Genomic DNA, 22,220 nt, shown 5'->3' with positions numbered 1-22,220 from the left:
TACTGCGGTGTAAAAGCGCCTATTATGAGCGAAAAAGAGGAGACGCCAAGAAATGTTTTCAACAAAAAAAATAGAGCATCATTCTATTACAAACAGGAAATCATTTGTTTATAAGACGAGTAAGCGCTTCTCTCACTTTAAATCACAAAAGATTGATGATAAAATGCATTTAAAGTTTTCAGTTAGTGCAGCTTTGAATCAAATAACGTGTAATTAACCTACGAGTCATCAGCAACACCAATGTAGTTTTCAAAACAAAATGTATTCCAGACTGTAAAAATCTGAGAATATTTGTATTTTGGTAATTCCAGAGATCAGACTTTGGAACAGACTTTTATTTTGTGTCGTTATTGACCCCTGTGATTGATTTGAGCTGCGGGCACGTTTCATTGTGTCTGATGTGATGAGGCAGCTGTGGGTCCAGTTTCTGCTCCACTGTGTGTCCTCTGATGGAGGACAGAGCCCCCCCCCCCCCCACACACACACACACACACACACACACACACACGCACACACGCACGCACGCACGCACGCACGCACGCACGCACGCACGCACGCACGCACGCACGCACGCACGCACGCACGCACGCACGCACGCACGCACACGCTCCCTCCCAGTCTGCTGAGGCTGCACACTTCTCTGATCTGAAAAACATGCAAAATGATCTCATTTAAAACATCTGCTGCTGTAGAGACAGAGTCCAAGTGTTCACATGTGATGCACAAAGTGTATCAAATAGTCTAAAGTCTAAACTGTAGTCAAACGCTGAGTTTGTTTTCTGTCAGGTTTTTATTCGGCCTAAGACTCGGGCTACTTCTGCTTCTCATATTTGAGAGTATTTTATGCTATTTCACAAATAAGCCAGTAAAATTATGATCTTTTTTTTTTTATCACGAATGTAATCAGTTCATTGGGCAATTTGTCAATCGACAGAAAATGTATTAGTCGAAGACTCGTTTTTCATACATATGTCAGAAATAGATTTTTTTCCAGTCTCTCAAATATTTACTTCAACTTTTTCTTTTTATAAAGTACAGTTTATAGAGAGCTTCACGCAACCCAATGTGCATTTGATAGAAAAGACATGCAATGATAAAATGCAGAAGACATAATAGGTGTGACATATGTAGATATTGCTTTTCTTTTTTTTATATCAGATTTTAAGTGAACATCTTTGGGCTTTGGACTAGTAAATCAGGAAAGGTGACGTCAGCGTCGTAGACTTTCTTTCACTATTTTATGACAATTTATAGAACAAACATTCACCAAACTGATCTAGGGAGAAAAAGGAAGCATTTTAGGGAGATTTTGGATGTTCTGCATGATACAAGAGTTGACATCAGTTTTTTTGCTTTGATTTAGAAACTTTTTAACGGCATTTCACTAAATGAGAACATGAAGGAAAAGTCATATATTTTAGAAATTGGTTTTCACAAATGAACAAAAGAAAGTGTGTGTGTGTGTGTTCCATTGGACAATTGATTTATCAGTGTAACCATGGCTACACTAAATGCATTTGCAGTTAACCTTCTCAAATAACCTAATTAAAGTCAGCAGTGACGCCGACAGTCCTGCAGACCTTTACAACTGTCTGGAGGGTATATTTTATCTGCAGCATGCATTTATTTAATATTTGCTTTTAGAGAGAGTCAGCCAAGCAACATCCTCGATAACTTCAACAAAAAGTGCTATAAATCCGCCTTTAAAGTCTTTTTGGTGGAGCAGGAAGCAGAGAGATATCAGCTGCAGTGTTTTAAAATCTAAATCTGCTGTAATTACACAGGAAGAGCTGTGATTGTTTTGTGTCTTTGTGATTGGTGCACAGATTCATGTGTCACTCTGCCTTTCTCATAACAAAGCTGACGCAGGGGGATAATCACACGTCTGTACTCTGTCATTTTAACAAACGCTGTCAGAGGATTCGACAGGAAGAGAGACAGAAACCTGCCGCTCCAGCTGCAGATTCATCTGATGTTCAGAGGGTCAAAAGGTCTTTAAATTAACATGTGAACAAATTATAAAAAAGTTCTGCTGATGTGCCTCTGAGCTCGTGTTTTAGTCTGAAACTCAAAAAGACAAACTGTGGCACATTATAGTTAGTGGTTTATGTCACTGTGCTATCATTTGTGCTAACACATTGTTAACCTATGTCTCCGTGGCTAACATGACATCCCTGGTGCTTGTTGACGACAATGGGCTGATCTGATTGGCTCAAACGTGGGCACACCCGCCAAAAGATAAATTACATAATTATAGGTAATTGTTGGAGCGGATGTTGGTGTGTGGTTGTATCTCTTCTGGCTCCATGCTTATTGGTGTTCTGGGTCGGGTCCAGCTGCTGGTTTCTGAAGGGACTTTTTTCTTTTTAGGGATATTTGATATGTTGTTTTACACATCTGAGGAGCCAGGAAAAACATGTTAGGAGCTCTGACAGCATATTGTCCTAGAGCTTCAGAATGACTTCAACATTAACAAATCCAAATCATTAACTGAATGAAAAGAAATGAAGACAGCTCCCGTGTTTGTATAGTACCGTTTTGATTCATCAGTTTGGGTGTTCTGTGTCTTTGCAATATGTTTTCAGGCTACCAAAATGTAACATTAAACCATCAAGACCAAAAAACACAAACTTTAAAAAGGGATTAACGCCTTTCAAGTGACCTGTCTATCACTAGGTAGCCCCGCCCTTAAGCATACCCTGCTTCAGAGCCATATAATAGAATCTATATTATACATATATACATTCTCTCTATATGGCGCTGCCCTGCTTTATAGAGAGGCGAAGTCCCGCCCATCTACTTCCGACCCATGGGACCTTATTTCGGAAAAATGATGTATTGAAGTCAATGGGGAGAGAAAACGTATCTTTTGATCCCGTTTGAATTGTGCCACGAATTACACAAATGATGTTTGTCAATCTTAAAAAATAATTTCCATGCCAAAAAAGTCAGTTTGTCGTAAAACTGTTGAAATATAAGACTATGAAAAATGCGTAACTAGAAAGACTACAAATCCCAGAATCCCGGTCCCGCATGCTGGCTCTTACGAACCAACTAAGTCGCCTTGTGTGTATGTGCAGCTCTCAACATGCCCAGACTTGGAGTGATTTTCACCTCTTTTAATACTTTTCGCCTCATTCTGAGAGAAAGAAGTGAAATGTGCCAACGTGACGGCCGTCTTGGTGTGTGGTGCGAGGCGGGAGATGTAGTTAATTGAGCGATTTCACACCAAAAAAAGTCTTACTTCACATTTTTACGACACATTTGAATTTTTTTGACTTGCAAAATTATCTTTTAAATTGACAAACATCATATGTGTAATTCGTGGCACAATTCAAACGGGATTGAAAGATAATCTTTCTCTCTCCATTGACTTCAATGCATACTTTTTCCGAAATAAGGTCCCACGGAGCTCCCCCGGAAAGGGAGGGACTTCGCCTCTTTATAGTCTATTTTACTTTAATTAGAAGCATAATTTACCAATTGAACATCATGCTGTATTGAAGTAGACTTGAAAACTAAAGATTTAGGCGATGAACTTGCGAAGGAAAATGTTTACTGAGGTAATAAATGAAGTCCTACAGACCATAGACTTCTATATAAACCAGTGGAGTCGCCCCCTGCTGGATATTAGTGATAATGCATTGGCTGTACTTTTAAGATCCATTTGTGGTACCACTATAGTGGTAGTCACAGTCATTATCCAGAATATTTTTCTTCTGAAAGGTTTTCTCATTTTAGTTTTTTTATTCTGGGTCCCTGATATACTGCCCCCTGCTGTTTATTGGTGTAAATACATATCATGGATATAAAGAATGAGGACACACCATAGACTTTATAGGGACAGACACACATCCCGTCCTTTTAAGGGAAACACGATACTTATTATATGATTCAAATCTGAAAATGTATCTTTCGCCAGCGTTTTGATCTCCATCGTTCAGATGTTGATCCTGTGTGATGCAGTTTGATGGTGTCGGGTCAGATAACTGCTGCTGCCCTACATGGCTCTGAGTGGCCTACATAACGCTGCAGAGAGAAGGGTGATGGATGACTTCCTCCTTTTCACATGGCCTAAATATACATGTACACCTTTGTGTGTGTGTGTTTGTGTGTTCGTGTGTGTGTGTTTTCTTTAAGGAACTCTTCAGTGAAGGTTGACATACTTTGAAGGTTCAAATCTGATCCGTAAATGAAAAGACTTGAGTAGTTGAGGAAAGGTTAACGTCCTTGAACACGGATGCTGTGAATCACATTGGATAAAACAGTCGGCCGAATCCATGTAGTGTATTAAGAATATGAATTGTTTAGAAAGAGGAGAGGAGGAGGAGTGCTTTAATTTTAAGCTCTCTGTGACCCAGAAATACTGTGTGGGGCTTTCATTGGTTAGAAGCAGACCTCGAAGTACACCAATATCTGACTGTATTGACTTAAAGAGTCCTCTCCTGCTGATGTTCAGGTGTATATCAGTATGTAGTGTCTCTACTTTAAAGAGTCCTCTCCTGCTGATGTTCAGGTGTATATCAGTATGTAGTATCTCTACTTTAAAGAGTCCTCTCCTGCTGATGTTCAAGTGTATATCAGTATGTAGTTTCTCTACTTTAAAGAGTCCTCTCCTGCTGATGTTCAGGTGTATATCAGTATGTTGTGTCTCTACTTTAAAGAATCCTCTCCTGCTGATGTTCAGGTGTATATCAGAATGTAGTGTCTCTACTTTAAAGAGTCCTCTCCAGCTGATGTTCAGGTGTATATCAGAATGTAGTGTCTCTACTTTAAAGAGTTCTCTCCTGGTGATGTTCAGGTTCATATCAGTATGTAGTGTCTCTACTTGAAAGAGTCCTCTCCTGCTGATGTTCAGGTTCATATCAGTATGTAGTGCATCTACTTTAAAGAGTCTTCTCTTGCTGATGTTCAGGTGTATATCAGTATTTGGTGTCTCTACTTTAAAGAGTCCTCTCCTGCTGATGTTCAGGTGTATATCAGCATGTAGTGTCTCTACTTTAAAGAGTCTTCTCTTGCTGATGTTCAGGTGTATATCAGCATGTAGTGCATCTACTTTAAAGAGTCTTCTCTTGCTGATGTTCAGGTGTATATCAGTATGTAGTGTCTCTACTTTAAAGAGTCCTCTCCTGCTGATGTTCAGGTGTATATCAGCATGTAGTGTCTCTACTTTAAAGAGTCTTCTCTTGCTGATGTTCAGGTGTATATCAGTATGTAGTGTCTCTACTTTAAAGAGTCCTCTCCAGCTGATGTTCAGGTGTATATCAGTATGTAGTGTCTCTACTTTAAAGAGTCCTCTCCTGCTGATCTTCAGGTGTATATCAGAATGTAGTGTCTCTACTTTAAAGAGTCCTCTCCAGCTGATGTTCAGGTGTATATCAGTATGTAGTGTCTCTACTTTAAAGAGTCCTCTCCAGCTGATGTTCAGGTGTATATCAGAATGTAGTGTCTCTACTTTAAAGAGTTCTCTCCTGGTGATGTTCAGGTTCATATCAGTATGTAGTGCATCTACTTTAAAGAGTCCTCTCCTGCTGATGTTCAGGTTCATATCAGTATGTAGTGCATCTACTTTAAAGAGTCTTCTCTTGCTGATGTTCAGGTGTATATCAGTATTTGGTGTCTCTACTTTAAAGAGTCCTCTCCTGCTGATGTTCAGGTGTATATCAGTATGTAGTGTCTCTACTTTAAAGAGTCCTCTCCTGCTGATGTTCAGGTGTATATCAGTATGTAGTGTCTCTACTTTAAAGAGTTCTGTCCCTCTGATGTTCAGGTGTATATCAGTATGTAGTGTCTCTACTTTAAAGAGTTCTGTCCCTCTGATGTTCAGGTGTATATCAGTATGTAGTGTCTCTACTTTAAAGAGTCCTCTCCTGCTGATGTTCAGGTGTATATCAGTATGTAGTGTCTCCACTTTAAAGAGTCCTCTCCTGCTGATGTTCAGGTGTATATCAGTATGTAGTGTCTCTACATGTCTCCATGCTTTAATGTTCAAAAAGCTCTTTATTGTTCTCATACTGCCTGTGCTGCAAGCACCTTTTTCACCCTCTGTCTGAAACCAGAGCCCAGTCTGCTCTGATTGGTTAGCTGGCCGGCTCTGTTGTGATTGGTCAACCGCTTAGAGATGTCACGCCGCTTATCCAATCACGTACAATGTGTTGGAGGGCTAGCCAATAGAAGCGTGAGTGTTACATGTCAATAGGCCACTGGGACTCTTTTTTTTGTGCTGTTTTTCTGTCTTTAAAGTCGCAGACTAGCCGGATCATTCTGGAAAGGAAGCGAAGACCACACATGAAAAATAAAATATTTAAAATATCTCGGCCCATGTTTTCACACCTCTTACAGGCAGATAGTGTCAAATAGATGCAACTTTCCCGGGCAAGCGCTCCCCATCTGAAGAAATATGAATGTTAATATCTGACTTTATATAACTGCTATATTTTACAGAATGTTACACAGTTAGAGCTGCCATCTTTCTGAACTGTCATGCTGTGAAAATGCCCGAAAGACTTGATAAATAAAAAACCTTTTAACATCCACACAAAGCCACGGGGCCTTTATTCCTGACAATGTGACACTTTAGAAATACACTTTTTTTATTAAGTGCTTTAAGGTTACATGTGAACACAACAGCGTTTGGAGTGTGTAGGTGTGTGTATATGTATGTTAAGCAGAATGTAGGCGTGTGTGTATGTGTGTTAGGCAGAATGTAATGTGTGTGTGTATATGTGTGTTAAGCAGAATGTAGTGTGTGTGTGTGTGTGTGTGTGTGTGTGCTGCGTGGGGGTTTAAACGCTGTTCGGGACTCTGCAGGGCCTCGGTTGCCATGGTGAACAATTGATACTTGAATTGAAATATTGTGAAGAATCGCTATAAATACGGAGAGTTAAAGACGTGCACAGGCTGAGAGCCGTCTGTTTTCCCATCTGTACGAGTGACAGCTCTCCATGCACGTCTTTATTTCTGGAGATTCTCTGACTCTTACTCCAATAGTTTTATCAGATGGCTGAAGTCAGATGGCTGAAGTCAGATGGCTGAAGTCAGATGGCTGAAGTCAGATTAAAAAAAATCACAGTTTTGGTTTCTTTCTCAGCTTTCGTTGGTTTAATTGTTGAGTTTTTATTTCTGGTTTGTTCACTTTCTCATTGACTTGTTTCAAAGCCAAGAGCTGTATTCATGATGTCACATGGGCAGACTGCTCACACATCCGTTGGCTGATCATCCTGCATCATAAACGTATTACATAGAGATACAATATAAGATGTAATACAAACCTAATTGTTTGTGATAAAGCAGCATAAATGTCCTTTGATCGGGGTTAACAGATCAGGGAAAATGACATATATGTATTGAATCATCAGGCAACTGAAAATCCGGTAACATGGACTTAAAGCAGATTTGATTTATTATCTCTTGAGAGAAAAAGGGAATGTTTGATTATTATGTATCACTATATGCTCACTGGGAAAATATTTCCCATCCATCCATCTTCTCCCGCTTATCCGTGGTTGGGTCGCGGAGGTAGCAGTTCCAGCAGAGAGCCCCAAACTTTCTTTTCCCTGGCCACATCAACCAGCTCTGACTGGGGGATCCCAAGGCGCTCCCAGGCCAGCCAAGAGATATAATCCCTCCACCTGGTCCTAGGTCTACCCCTCGGTCTCTTCCCAGCTGGACGTGCCTGGAACACCTCCCTAGGGAGGCGCCCAGGTGGCATCCTAACTAGGTGCCCGAACCACCTCAACTGGCTCCTTTCGACTCGAAGGAGGAGCGTTTCAACTCCGAGTCCCTCCCGGATGACTGAACTTCTCACCTTATCCCTAAGGGAGACACCAGCCACCCTGCGGAAAAAACCCCATCTCGGCCGCTTGTATCCGCGATCTCGTTCTTTCGGTCATGACCCATCCTTCATGACCATAGGTGAGGGTAGGAAGGAAAATGGCGCGGTAGACAGAGAGCTTTGCCTTCTGGCTCAGCTCCCTTTTCGTCACAACTGTGCGGTAAAGCGACTGCAGTACCACTCCCGCTGCTCCGATTCTCCGACCCATCTCACGCTCCATTGTTCCCTCACTCGAGAACAAGACCCCGAGATACTTGAACTCCTTCACTTGGGGTAAGGACTCATTCCCTACTTGGAGTGGACAGTCCATCGGTTTCCTGCTGAGAACCATGGCCTCAGATTTGGAGGTGCTGATCCTCATCCCAGCCGCTTCACACTCTGCTGCGAACCGATCCAGTGAGTGCTGAAGGTCGCAGACCGATGAAGCCATCAGAACCACATCATCTGCAAAAAGCAGTGCTGCAATCCTTAGTCCACCGAACTGCAGACCCCTCCCCCACGACTACGCCTCGAAGTCCGATCCATTATCGTACAAACAGGATTGGTGACAAAGCGCAGCCCTGGCGGAGGCCAACCCTCACCGGAAATGGGTCCGACTTACTGCCGAGGACCCGGACACAGCTCTCGCTTTGGGAGTACAGAGATTGGATGGCCCTGAGTAGAGACCCCGTCACCCCATACTCCCGCAGCACCTCCCACAGTAACTCCCTGGGAACCCGGTCATACATCTTCTCCAAGTCTACAAAACACATGTAGACTGGATGAGCGTACTCCCAGGCCCCCTCCAGGATCCTTGCGAGAGTAAAAAGCTGATCCGTCCACGACCAGGACGGAATCCGCATTGTTCCTCCTCAATCTGAGGTTCGACAATCGGCCTGACCCTCCTTTCGAGTACCTTAGAGTAAACTTTCCCGGGGAGGCTGAGTAGTGTGATGCCTCTGTAATTTGCACACACCCTCTGATCCCCCTTTTTTAAAAGGGGAACCACCACCTCGGTCTGCCACTCCTTCGGTACTGTTTCCGACTTCCACGCAACGTTGATGAGACGTGTCAACCATGACAGTCCCTCAACACCCAGAGCCTTCAGCATTTCTGGGGGATCTCATCCACCCCCGGGGCTTTGTCACTGTGGAGTTTCCTATCTAGTTTCTAAAAGCTAGTTATACTTAAAGCAGCAGAACTGAGTACACGTGGTACTTGTGTTAATATAAGGCAGTTGTGGCGATCTCCTTTGTATTTGGTTTACATTATTAAATTCACAAAAAAACATATATTTAACTAGCATCAATCAAGCTATTCTCTAAGTCACATAAAGGAGAACCAGCAGGACAACTGATGCATGTGCAGGCTGACAGTTAAGTGTCATATCTGTTGTTTGTAACACAGGGTTTCCGCAGGGTCTTAAAAAGTATTAAAAGTTGATAAATCAATTTAGCGAAAATGAAGGCTATTAAAAAGTATTAAACAACATTTTCCAAGGTATTACATTTTGTAGCTTGTTTTCAATAAGTATATAAATTGTCCAAAGAGGTTGTATTCTACAGTCTGCCTGAATGTAATCATTGCGTAGGTGTGTAGTGTGATTCTGTGTAGTTTATTTATGGCATCCCGTTGGATTTGACGTCATCTGAACAGGACATCGCACGCTCACTGCTTGATAGCATGCGAAGGTCCGTTTACGCCGGTTGTTAAGCAACATCGTTATGGGGAAATGCAAGTCTGCGTCCAAATGGTTGGAAGATAAGGAGGAAGGACAATCAATACTGTAAATGTGAGGTAAAGTGTGTCGCCAAGGTAACCGGTTAGAACTCCAAGTGGCGATGAGGTGTATGGAAAGGGTCTTAAAAAAGGTATTACATTTGACTTCAGGATTCCTGCTTATACCCTGTATCGCTAATAATCAACCAGAAACATGTCATGTATTCAAGAGCATGTATTTAATGCAGAAAGTTGTTCCTCTCTCCTCCTGATGTGCAGTGTTCACCCCTCAGTTCCCTGCAGTATCTCTGTTGTGTAAACCGTCTCTGAAACTCTTCCTGCTGTCAGAGAAGTTTCTCCTCCAGCCGAGCGTCTTTGTGCCGCTGTCTGCAGCCTGACGAGTGGGCGCCCACACAATGCATGCTGGGACAGCGGTCACTATGGAGACGTGTGCTTTTGACTTGATAATGTCCGTCTTTCACTGTGAACTGGAAGGGGGGAGAAAAGGGGAAGAGATGCGACGTAATTCACTGCAGATTAATAATTAAATACGTGTGAGAGAGTTTGCACTGCAGCAACTTCTGCTGGGGGGAAATGACCACTTTATGTTTTGAGAACAATGACATTTCTGGCAATTTTCATGAAATCCAGAGACGGGGGATTGAGGATATGTTGCATCACAACGCAGCACAGAGCGTCGATAAGAGCTGCCGGATGCTGAGGGGGAGAGAGGGAGGAGGAGGACGTGGGCGAGAGAGAAAAGATGCTGAAAAGATTCTCGGAGAGAAATGAAACTGAAACATTAACTCTGGTTTCTGTTTTTTTAAAGTTAGACGCGTAGATTTCCTTGCAAATCATACGTTTTATAAGTCTGCAACTAACAAATGTTTTCATTAGTGTCATATCCCAATTACTTTCTCCATTTTTCTCCTTTCAGTATCAAGTGAAATCCTTCATATTTCACTTGACCATTACTAATAAATTCTCTGAATAGATTCATATTCAAAAGATACATTTCTCACTTATCATTTCAAGTACTATATTTGAATACAGTCCAAATCTAAACCTATCCAACATTACTTTAACTAGATTGCCCTGGATGAAGATGAAAATGTTTGCCCTCCTGACATTAGCCCTTTGTTTTCTGCACTGATTTTCTGAAGCTTCACACCCAGAGGGATTCATATTGTCAGAGGAGCACAGAAACATGGCCGACAGACGCTTGTTCACGTCTCTACAGACTATCCGTTTCTCAATGTCGAGTACACCTGCTGCAGAGCCACTTCAAGTATGCTACGTCATCGTGTGGCGCTGAATGCTGGGCATTTGAACAGTCCTTCGGCGCCACTCGATGACGTAGTATACTTGAAATAGTGGCTCTCTACTCGACATTGAGAAACGGCCTCTCTCTCTCTCTCCGTTCTTATTTCTCTGCAGACTCTTCGTCCTTCCTCTCTACACGACGACATGGTTTTCAGGTCGAGTGTTCCCTCTAACTTCCCCAGTGTCATGCATCTGTCTGTGGCGACTCTGAATGTGCTGCAGCGGCCATCAGCTGATCAACAGAGAAATCCATCGATGTGATGAAGCGATAGTTTGTTTTAAAGCTCAAGCAACCAATATTAAACGTAGGGTTGTTTTGAAGTCTGACTCTAAGGGCCTCCCCCCCAGCAAAAAAACATGTTTCTAAAACACCTTCCCCCCCCCTGATGCCCCACTTTCCCAACCCCTATATGAGTACAAATTTAGAGATCAATGCAAAATTATCAATTATCTGTTTTTACTATTTACACTTATGGCTGAGTGTGTATTGGTTTAACACCTTTACATTTTTCACTCTTTCTTATACTTAAAGCCATTATCATTAACTCTTAAATGTTAAAATCGTCAACAGATTAAGATAATACCAGCGTTAAAAGAAACCCTCTGTTGAAAAAGTCAAAATGTGAAAGAGGAAGTTGCTCAGCTCGCCGTCCTGACATGACACACTTTCTAAAAACTGGGTGTGTGTCAGTGTGTTGTCATGACTCCATGGCTGGTGTGTGTCCATGTGTCTGTGTGCTTAATTGCTTCTGAATGAGTGCACATTGTGTTAGCGTCACTCAGGCAACACACACACACACACACACACACACACACACACACACACACACACACACACACACACACACACTTCCAGGGTCTCAGTAGCAGCGTATTTTTAGCGTAGCAACACAAGCAGCTCCAGCCTCACTGGTTGTTCAGCTGCAAGTGGGTGGCAAAAGAAAAAAGGAATAAGTGTGTATCCCTGCATATTTTGGACTCTGCAGGTCTTTCATTCTGCAACGATATTTTCATTGGTCTGTGGGAACATTGTTTTACTTTTTAATGCAGCTTTCCACACCTCCTCTTGTCCCTCTGTGGATGTTTTTTTACCTCCGTTCCTTAAGACATCCACTGACATGTTCAGGATGAAATCACGTCGAGGCTGAGATGTGTCTCTGCTGCTGAGGTGTTTTTCTGCCCAGTCATGGTGCTGCTTGCTGACTGCAGGATCAGAACTGACTCTTGGTGCTGAGTCGTGCTGCTGACTCGCTGCTCTCTGTTTGTTCAGACTTTTACAGTGACAGCGAACGCACCGCATGCATTTTGAAAAGCAGTCGATAAAGAGTGAGTCACACGTTTTACTGACGGCAACTCTTAAACTGCTGCATGTAAAAACACCTCATAATATAATCGATTAACAGTTAAATGCATCTATGATTTATATTTTTGGTTTCGTTAATATCAAGGTTTTCACAACCTGCTGAGTGACATAGAGTAAAACAAAAAAATTTCATCCAAACGTAGTTACCAAATAATTGCAACGTCCGGTTATCCAGAGGTTTATCATCCGTCTTTTAAAGTGTCTGCGTGTATCAGAAATCCTTCTACCTGTTTCCGTGCTTCACCTCCTGCATCATTTAGCACAGTGTGTATAATTATACATCACACTGTCATTAATACATTTAATGAGCGTACAATATTCATGAATTCCTAATCATTATGAATGATCTTGTGACTCTGATGATTCATCATTTTGTTAACATGCTAATTAAACACTCGGCTGTTTCCTGCCTACTATAATATTTAAATTAGCCCTATATTAGATAGACTCTACATGTGATTCAATATTTTACTAATAAATAGCACCTTTAAACTTCCCCAGTTTATTCCTTACATTAAAACAGATATTTTTTGTATTACAAGTTTTATAACACATGTTGTTTAAATATGCAAATGAGGCTGTGTACTGTTTACTTTTGGTGAATTTGGGAGAAATCTACATACAAAAATAGACAAACGAGTAAACTCCCAATGTGGGTTTTGGATGGTTTCCCTCTGTGTGTGTGTGTGTGTGTGTGTGTGTGTGTGTGTGTGTGTGTGTGTGTTTGTAGTATCGTGTTGTGAGCAGTGGGGGGCAGCAGCCTCTCAGTTTACAGATAAACTGACTGCAGCTCAAGAGGCAGGCTGCAGCCAATCACAGAGCAGATGACAGTCACATGACCCTCACAGCTGTGCAGACTTACTTTCAATCACTTTCATCCAGTTTAATCTTTAACAGAGTAAATGTTGGGAATCAGTAAAGAGACGTGTGAGGATAAAAGCCTGGTGCTGACATACAGAACATTGCAATTCATTTACAATATAAATATATGATGTTTTTGTCTGTCATTCTTTTAGTTTGTAGTTGATTTGTAGAAGCGTATTTGTACAGCTTATAGTCCCACTATATACTGTTCATTGCGACAGCAGTTGTCTATCTGCAGATACAATCCAGACACCTGTGATATCGTCTCTTCCTTGAAGCACATTTTCCCCAATTTGTCTTACCTTGAATTTAAAAAATGTTCAGCTTTCCCAGCTCCATATTTTATTTTATTTTGGCTGCAGTGAACTTAATCTGCTATCATAATTTGCACAGTGTAAAAAAAACGATTTCTTTAAGCCTTCTGTTGCCCCCCCGCTAACCCTTCCTCTCTTTCTGTCTCTTTTTTTATCTCTACAGCTTTTAGACGATCGTCTCGGCCTGCCACTCAGAGCCGGTCTGAGATAGAGAGAGTGTGTGTGTGTGTGTGTGAGGCCGTGTGTGTGTGAGGGTCCCGTCCCTGAAGGACTCGGACGCAGCATCATCATCCTCAGCGGGGGGGGTGGAGTCGCAGCGAGGTCGTCATGACGTCGGTGGTGGTGGCGGAGTTGGAGCACATGGAGGTCCAGCAGCAGCAGCAACAGCAGTTCAGCAGCGACGGCGTCAGCGTCAACAACCGCTGGGACGCCGACGACTGGGACAACGAGAACAGCTCGGCACGACTCTTCGAGCGCTCGCGCATCAAGGCCCTCGCAGGTAGGACCACCACAAACACATGATGGATGAATGTGTGATGGGGTTTCAGTCCTGCTGTTTGGATTCAAGATTCGATACGATAATACATTAATGGTCAGATCAAGTCTGAAATGTGACCTGCATCACAGCAGCTCCATGTGTAACATCAACATAGACAAATACAGAGCTCTCGCATTTCACTCCATTCACACGCTCACACGCCACACCTTGTGTTTCTCACGTAGAGATTTCTTTCCAGGGTACCGCCCAATTTTGTAAACACACTAGGCTTGACAATCGCGATGCAGAGGGCTTCGTACTCCACTAGCACCTACCCCCCCCCCCCCGTTGACATTCGCAATACAGAGGGCTTCATACTGCATTTGATCTGGATTCAGCTCTGTAGGATTGACTAAAGCACAAAGGATGCTTCAGTCTGACTTTATTGAATCGAGGGACCCGGTATCTCCCATTCGATGGTAGCAGTTCATATTCGCTGTTCGGAACATGCTTTGGGTCCCAGATGATGTTGTTGAACAGCCTTATTAGATTGTTATGATAGGCTGAGTCATAATGTCTCTGACAGGGTTGACCAAGCCATGTCTGCATAGCTACAGTGTAGATATGACAATGAAAATCTTAGGTCACAGGCTCCTCCAACAGTGCAACACAATAACACAGATAATAGTGCAAGTAAATGCAAATAAAATAGAATAGAAATCGTGCGGACAAAGTTAAAAGCACACAACGAAAATAAATCAAACACTGAAATAAAGCGGGAAGAAGGCAGAGTTGGATAGGAGCAAAAAGACGTGGCAGCCATCTTAACAGGGATTCCTCAAAGATGCTGAAGCTGGCTTTGAGACTCAATGAGGCCAAGCATTGGTTGAGTTCGTTAAAACAAACACACACATCAAGCACACAGAGAAATAGGCCTCTCCTGATGGGAAACCTCCCTGTTTGAAATGTAGAAACGAATAATTCACAGGTCTATTCCTTTCAGTTATTGGCTTGAAGTGCTCATTCTCATTGTCATTTAGTTGTGCATCAGGTATATGACTTTTCATGATAAACCCCAGAAGTGAAGTGGTTTGCAGATGACGCCCTGCTTTAGAAACACCTGGAAAAACACTTTAAACACATCCTTGTTTATGTTTTACTTTGCTAAACATGTGGCAAACCTGAAGATATCTTTTGTCAGGTTGTATCTTGTGTAAAAGGTGTTTCTCTGATTTAAAGGGAGATTTCAGACCTGGTTGATTTGGAGGTTAACTTCATGTAATCCTGGATCAGGTTACAGATTAGAAACCAGATGTAGATACGTTCGCTGATGTCTGTGTGAACTTGTTTCTTTCGGTGTGTGTTTTGTATTTGCTCTGCGGGGGGCAGTCCTCATGGTTCTAAAGGCCCTGACACACCAAACTGACCCCAAAGAACACGGACCCTACTGTTGTGTCGCCTCACGTCTCCTGCGTCCTGGCCATGTGTCGCACTGGAACACACCGCAAAGACTTCAGCCGACGGCCAAGTAGCACGTACGAACTGCGCATGCGTGAGTGGTAATAACTCTCCTTACCAGCAGGCGGCGGTAGTGTGTATTCTTAATTCAAAAGAGGCAACAACCGGAAGACAGACTGCGTGATATATACAAACAAAAAATAGCGTGCGTTACATTTTCACCCTCGTCCATCACAGACTGTTTCACATGGCGACTTATAATCGAAAACATGTTTAGTATGGTACTGGAAAATTTAAAATAATAGCCGTCTGTGTGTGCCTTCTTAACTTCCGTTTCGCTTCTCATTCACTGATTCGCTAAGCTGAACAGCAAATCAGAGTGATTTATTTTGCCGACAGCCTTTTGCCGACCATAGATATATATAAACACCAGATGCTCACCCGCGCTGCTGGCCAATGGAGACCGACGTTGCCACATGGCGGCCATCTTGCCAGAGGCAGCTCGCTCATTCATAACATTATGTCTATGGTGCACATTTGAAATAACTGTAGGTTGCTCAATTTTCAACCAATTTTCAAAACGGTTTGGTTTGTTATAAACATCAAATTTGTAGTTATGATACTGCAAACTTATAATTATAATCATTTTTTGTTTTCAACATGTCTTGTCTCCTGTATCATAGCCAAGTTAATAACGTTTATAATAAACCAAACCGTTTATAAATCAGTCAAGATTTCAGTGAGTTAAGAGAGTGTGCAGATCACTCAACTCACAACAGCTGTAGCAGTAGTTGTTGACTGTGGCAAGATGGCCACCGGTGAGCTACGCTGTCGACTCCCCCTTGAGCCATCTAGCCTTTATATATATCTATGTTGCCGACAGCCTTTCAACATATTGATCGGGAGCGGAAGGTGTCGGCACGGCCGAAAAGACAAGACGGTGCAGGACACACCAATCTGAGTAGGGCGACAGGACGCTCATCTACGTAAGATGTAGGTTCAGAGAGTTTGTGTAAACATGGAGAACAATGAACCCTTTGAACACCAACTGAGACAATCAGCTATAGGAAGGAGAATAGGAAAGGAGACTTTTGTTTTTCTTGGCGTGGGACAGTTAATGGCTCCAGATTCACACCTGTTGTTCATCAGGAGTTAACGAGGGCTAACGAGGCTCATTAAGGAGCTCCAGGCCTCTTACACTTCGGCTCCACTGTTTCACACCAGAGGAGATTTAAAACACTTTCATCTGCGTCTGCCAGATCATAACTCTGAACACAGTCTGCCTTTGTTTCTGGTTTACCTGCCTGCTTGCGTTTACTTTTATTTGTTATAGGCTAGTTTTTATCCAACACTTCAGCTCATTGATGTTTTAACTTGTTTGTAATTGTTAGTGTTTGTTAATGTGTTTCTCCATGTACAGTCTGCTTGGTATTAGTAGCCCCACTGAGGGATTAATAATATAGCTGTTTCGGAATTTTTAAATCGGGGTCCTCCACCAGTGGGAAGTGGTTCTGTACCTGATACAAACTACAGAAGAAGAACTCTCCAGCAGTTAATTCACAAAAATAAGAGCATGTCTAATCCAAGAGTTAAATCAAACACTTGAATGCATTCACAAGCGACTTCAGTTTTATACTCCTTATCCAAAATCAGAAGCATTTGATTATATGTGTGGAAATGAATGGAGTTCTTCTTCTTTGGTGCTTTAATCAAAACAAACGATTCATTTTTGTGTAACTTTATCACAAGATCAGAGGGAACTTTGCCAAAGTCTTTCAATTATTAGTAATTTCATTGATAATTGACACTGAACATTAGCACTATTATGTGATGAAATTTGCTCTAAATCAGACGTATAACATAATAAAATAACTTATTTCCTTTTTTTTTTTTTTTACTTTAAGTGTGTGTGACCCCTACACAGAACACATACATTATTGGAAGAGGGAGTACACTGCAAAAACATAACTAACTGTTCAGACATTTCCCCCAAAATCCCCCACGCGCGCACACACAGGAATGTGATAGATACCTGCTCTGGATAATAACAAATTAAAGATGTATTCCTGAACTGAATAACACAAACACACACACAACTACACACAGTCCAGACAGATAGAGTGTGTGTTTCCAGACTTCAACCCAGGGGAACACAGCTGTGGAGTGATATGTGTGTGTTTGATATAATGTCATTTTGTTTTTCAGCAAGTCGTTTGCTGTTCCTACATTTCTTTATATTTTTGTGTGTGTGTGTGACTCTATATCTGTCTGCCTGCTGTCTTTACTCTGAGTAGTGTTCCTCTTCACTAAATAATGCACACCACTGTTAAATATGCAGGAGAAAGCTGTGTGTGTGTGTGTGTGTGTTACATGTATGAAGGCGGAGCTTGTGTTTCCTGTTTTAAGTAATGATCAGTAAAATACTTCATAAAAAACACCTATCACAACTAACCAACACTATCCAACGCTCATTCATGGGAAACTAAAATGCCACTTGTTGTTTAAAGAGTTATTAATACTTTTCTATCCAATTTCATTTACGTTCAAGAGAGACCTTGTGTAGCTGCATTACGAATGAAACAACACTCACAATGTGTAAGACAGTTGGATACATAATACAAACCAATATTTGCCGATACATTTATTTCGCTTTTTTTTTATTATCACAACTTGTTGAAACCTATATAGAGCAGATAGTATAAAACAGAATTTCATAAACTCTGTAAAAATAGGATTGATGTCAAAACTGATCCTTATCGAGGGTTCAGGCTCTGTTTCTGTGGTTCCGTGCTCCATACATCCACTGTGTGATCAGTGTGGGAGAGTGTGTGTATGCCTTTCTTCTTCTCTTCCTCCTCTTTGCAGCCTCTTCCTGTCCGTACTGAGCTCAGCAGGCTGGAGGATGTGTGGCGATGACATTGAATTAGCGCTGTATGTGATACTGTCAGAGAAAAGTGTGTGTGTGTGTGTGTGTGTGTGTGTGTGTGTGTGTGTGTGTGTGTGTGTGTGTGTGTGTGTGTGTGTGTGTGTGTGTGTGTGTGTGTGTGTGTGTGTGTGTGTGTGTGTGTGTGTGTGTGTGTGTGTGTGTGTGTGTGTGTGTGTGTGTGTGTGTGTGTGTGTGTGTGTGTGTGTGTGTGTGTGTGTGTGTGTGTGTGTGTGTGTGTGTGTGTGTGTGTGTGTGTGTGTGTGTGTGTGTCGTTTGATTTAAAAAACAGTCTTTGTTTCTGCTACTGAATACCAGTTTGTGTGTGTGTGTATACAGTTGAAGTGTGTTACGCCTCCATATGATATCCTGGGAAACCAAAAACCACCGGTCACCATGGCAACGCAGACAGATCTACTTACAGTGAGGCAGAGGAGACAGAAGGAGTGTGTGTTAGTGTGTGTCAAAGGACACTAAATAAAACTGCAGCAGCTCATATACTAGAATAGATGGACCCAACATTTTCCCTGCGTATTAATTTTGTATTTGTACCATTTATCAAAATATAGACAGATACATTTTTCTGGCAATTGTTGAAGCTCTTAGAGAAAAAACTAGTTTTTAGAAATGGTAAAGTTTTTTTTCTCTGAGTCAAAGGCAGTTTATTAAATCACTACTAATTCATTGTTGGTTTAAATTAAATGTGACGTTAATAAGTTGAGTAACAATGAGTAATAAAGCAGAGGAGATGTTTACGAAAATGTGGACTGGAGCTCTAATGCGAGAATCACTCAGCCGCTCAATAATTAGAACCAGAAACAGTCCAAGTCCCCCACAGAGACACACACACACACACCCACACACCCCCCTATGTGTGTCACTTCCTGTTCGGAGGGCCAGATGGAGGAATGCTGGGAATGTTGGTGTGTCGGGTTTTTCTTACGTGTTATTGAATGTTTTAAAAAAACATCAGAGAAAGTGAAGAAGCTTATAAGAAACCCTAAACTTAGTCATAAAAACATCACACTAAAAAGAAAATATACAACAAAATCAATTAGTAAATAGAGTATTGAGAAAACATTTTACTATCCTTATTTCATAGTTTACTTTCAGTTTGGATTTATTTATTTTATTTGTTTCGTTGATAGGGGCAGTGCAGCTCATAAAATCTGATGTTAAAATGCCAAAGTTATTAGAAATACCAACAATTCCCAGCTATAGTCTCTTTGCCAAAGCGTTATAGTAACAATAAACATGTACAAGTACAAACAGGGCAGATTCTAGCCAATTTGATGCCCTAGGCGAGATTTTAGCTTTGAGACCCACTGAGATAACTTAGACTGAAGTGAACTATCGAAACACTCAGAGTCCTTTACCTCACTGAGCCTCTCAGCCTCCACCCTTGTTGTAGAAACATCTTCTTCTTATATCCGTTAGAGCAGCTAGCACCAGATGCTAATAACAACAGCGCCGGTACCGGTGCGCCCTCTCTCTCTCCCTCGCTCGCTCCCACGCTCACTCGCACTTTGGCTGTGAGCTGCGGGCGCCTGATAAGCCAACATCCCCCACTTTCATCACTTACAGCGCCCATCGTACGGGGCAAATGAAAAGTGTAACCGGGGTGAAAAGGGTGTTTCATTTACTTAATTATGAATGTTGTTACATCAAGGCCGAAAATTAGGATGAGCACCAACGGTCACATTTTTTTTCCCCCTCCCAGCGCTACCAGCGCAGCGCCCCCCAGATCTGGCGCCCTAGGCAACCGCCTATGCCAAAAACCGGCCCTGTGTACAAATAAACAATACACTAGTTAAGGAAGATAAAATACATCCCAGTTGGCCATAAGCAGTGTTCGAAATGGGGGGGTGCCAGGGGGAGCTTGGCTCCCCCGAAGAGGGAGGGAGCTCCCCTGAAGGCCGACTTTGAGATAAATAGGGGGAGCCCAAAACAATCGTGCATATTTGTGTCAGACAGATTAGAAATGTTGAGTTTCTGTAAATAAAAGTTATTGAAATAAATGATAGTCATTGTTCATTACAGTTTCTGAATATTTGTTTTATATTTGGGAATATTTCTGGGTGTTGCCATCTGTACGTGGCGGCGCTGCATTCTTTACGCTACTTACGTTGCTATGGTGGCGATGCCGGAGCGGTATTTGATATATTCATACTGATATATTTTTTAACTCTGGCTTTGTAATAAAAAATATGGCGAAACGAAAAAACAGCCAAGCCCCGCAGCTTTTGGATTCACAAGCAAAGAAGCGAAGGAGTCTAAAAATGACAACTTGAACGGAACAACTTTTAGTTGGCCGGCTGTAAGCGGCGTTAGGGTCGAGTTTGACAGCTCCACACAGAGGGAGAGGCCTGCCGATGCGGAGCCTGAAGAGAGGCTTCAACAACGGCCACAGCCGCCGGTGCCACCTGCACTAGCGAACCTTTCCTGACGATGCCCATGAACTGCCTTTTAACTGGACACAGAAAAGATGGAGTGAGTGGAATGAAAGGTATCCATGGCTTTTCAAAAAAAATAAAAAATGTGGATGTGAGATTTGCAAAGAGGCGAAAAGTATATTGATCTCCCTGTCGCTCGCAAAAAATGCCACCTTTGTGCACCTTTCACAAGAATGGATTCAGGGAAAAGTCAGCTGTGATCAACAGAATAACCTGCGGAAAAAGATTTATAAGCACCATAAGAGCCAGGCACACGAAAAAGCGATCGAGATTTCGGAGATGAGAAAAGAGATGTCCTACCAAACAAGGAAGGCCTATTGGCAATCAATATTGATCTAATGCAGGAAACGTATACATCTTTCAGGTCTGCCTATATGATTGCCAAACAAATAAATAAATAGGGCTCCCCCGAAAGCAAATGGGTAATTCGAACACTGGCCATAAGCTATGGTTTGAGAGGTCAAGACCGTAAAAAAAGTGTGCAGGAAGACGTCTCTCATCACCAGACTGTTTCTCCTCCAACATGGCCGCTGCTGGCTGCACTGCTGTTGTTGTTTGCTGCTCTGACCTCACAGGAATGTGTGTGTGTGTGTGTGTGTGTGTGTGTGTGTGTGTGTGTGTGTGTGTGTGTGTGTGTGTGTGTGTGTGTGTGTGTGTGTGTGTGTGTGTGTGTGTGTGTGTGTGTGTGTGTGTGTGTGTGTGTGTGTGTGTGTGTGTGTGTGTGTGTGTGTGTGTGTGTGTGTGTGTGTGTGTGTGTGTGTGTGTGTGTGTGTGTGTGTGTGTGTGTGTGTGTGTGTGTGTGTGTGTGTGTGTGTGTGTGTGTGTGTGTGTGTGTGTGTGTGTGTGTGTGTGTGTGTGTGTGTGTGTGTCTCTGTGTGATCAGGAGGGTGAGGCTGCGAGTCGGTGTGAAATTCACCATTGCAGCGCCACAAGTTTGAACCCTGAACGCACCACCAGCACATCAGTATGATGTAACATCTTGTCATTAAATGGCTGCAGAAAATATATTAAAATAAATCTGGGTTATGTTTCAGCTGCAGCTTTTCACTGGCAAATTGTAAAACGATCAACAAATCAAAAAGCAACATTACATTTGAAAGGGATTAAAGGGAAATTAAAGCAATTCTTCACACAGTGACAAAACATCGTGCAGAAAGTCCACTTTAAATCTGTTTTGTACTACTGTACCATGCTAATGCTCAACATATTTCCTGTAGTATTACTTTTGTCTTGGTCTAATTGAATCTCCAGTGAGGTACGTTCATTTACATAGCACATTTTCAGGGCAATTCAAAGTGCTTTGGTGCTAAAGCAAGTTAAAAGGCTTCTGGGTAAGCAGATGAGAAAAGTAATATTTTTAGCCTCGACTTAAAAGAACTCAGCGTTGGTGAAGAACTCAGGTTTTCTGAAATGTTGTTCCATCTGTGGGGAACATAACAACTAAAAGCAGCTTCGGCGTGTTTGGTTCTGATCCGGGGAACAATGAGTAAGCTCCAGTGTGAGTAGAAACCC

At 42.2% G+C, this 22,220-nt stretch overlaps 1 protein-coding gene across 1 annotated transcript in view; it reads left to right on the top strand.

Moving 5' to 3' along the window:
• The window catches only part of LOC307044668 (spectrin beta chain, non-erythrocytic 1-like), a 122,918-nt gene that overhangs the window by 26,919 nt on the left and 73,779 nt on the right, over positions 1–22,220 (top strand). The window contains exon 2 of the mRNA XM_079689979.1: positions 13,560–13,895. Coding sequence (XP_079546105.1) covers positions 13,724–13,895 — 172 coding nt within the window. The 5' untranslated portion in view covers positions 13,560–13,723. The remainder of the gene's footprint in view (positions 1–13,559; positions 13,896–22,220) is intronic.

Source organism: Notothenia rossii (genome assembly GCF_949606895.1).
Source record: "Notothenia rossii genome assembly, chromosome: 6".
NCBI lineage: Eukaryota > Metazoa > Chordata > Actinopteri > Perciformes > Nototheniidae > Notothenia > Notothenia rossii.
The sequence above is the reverse complement of the archived record's forward strand: the minus strand, read 5'-3'. Positions and strand labels throughout refer to the sequence as shown.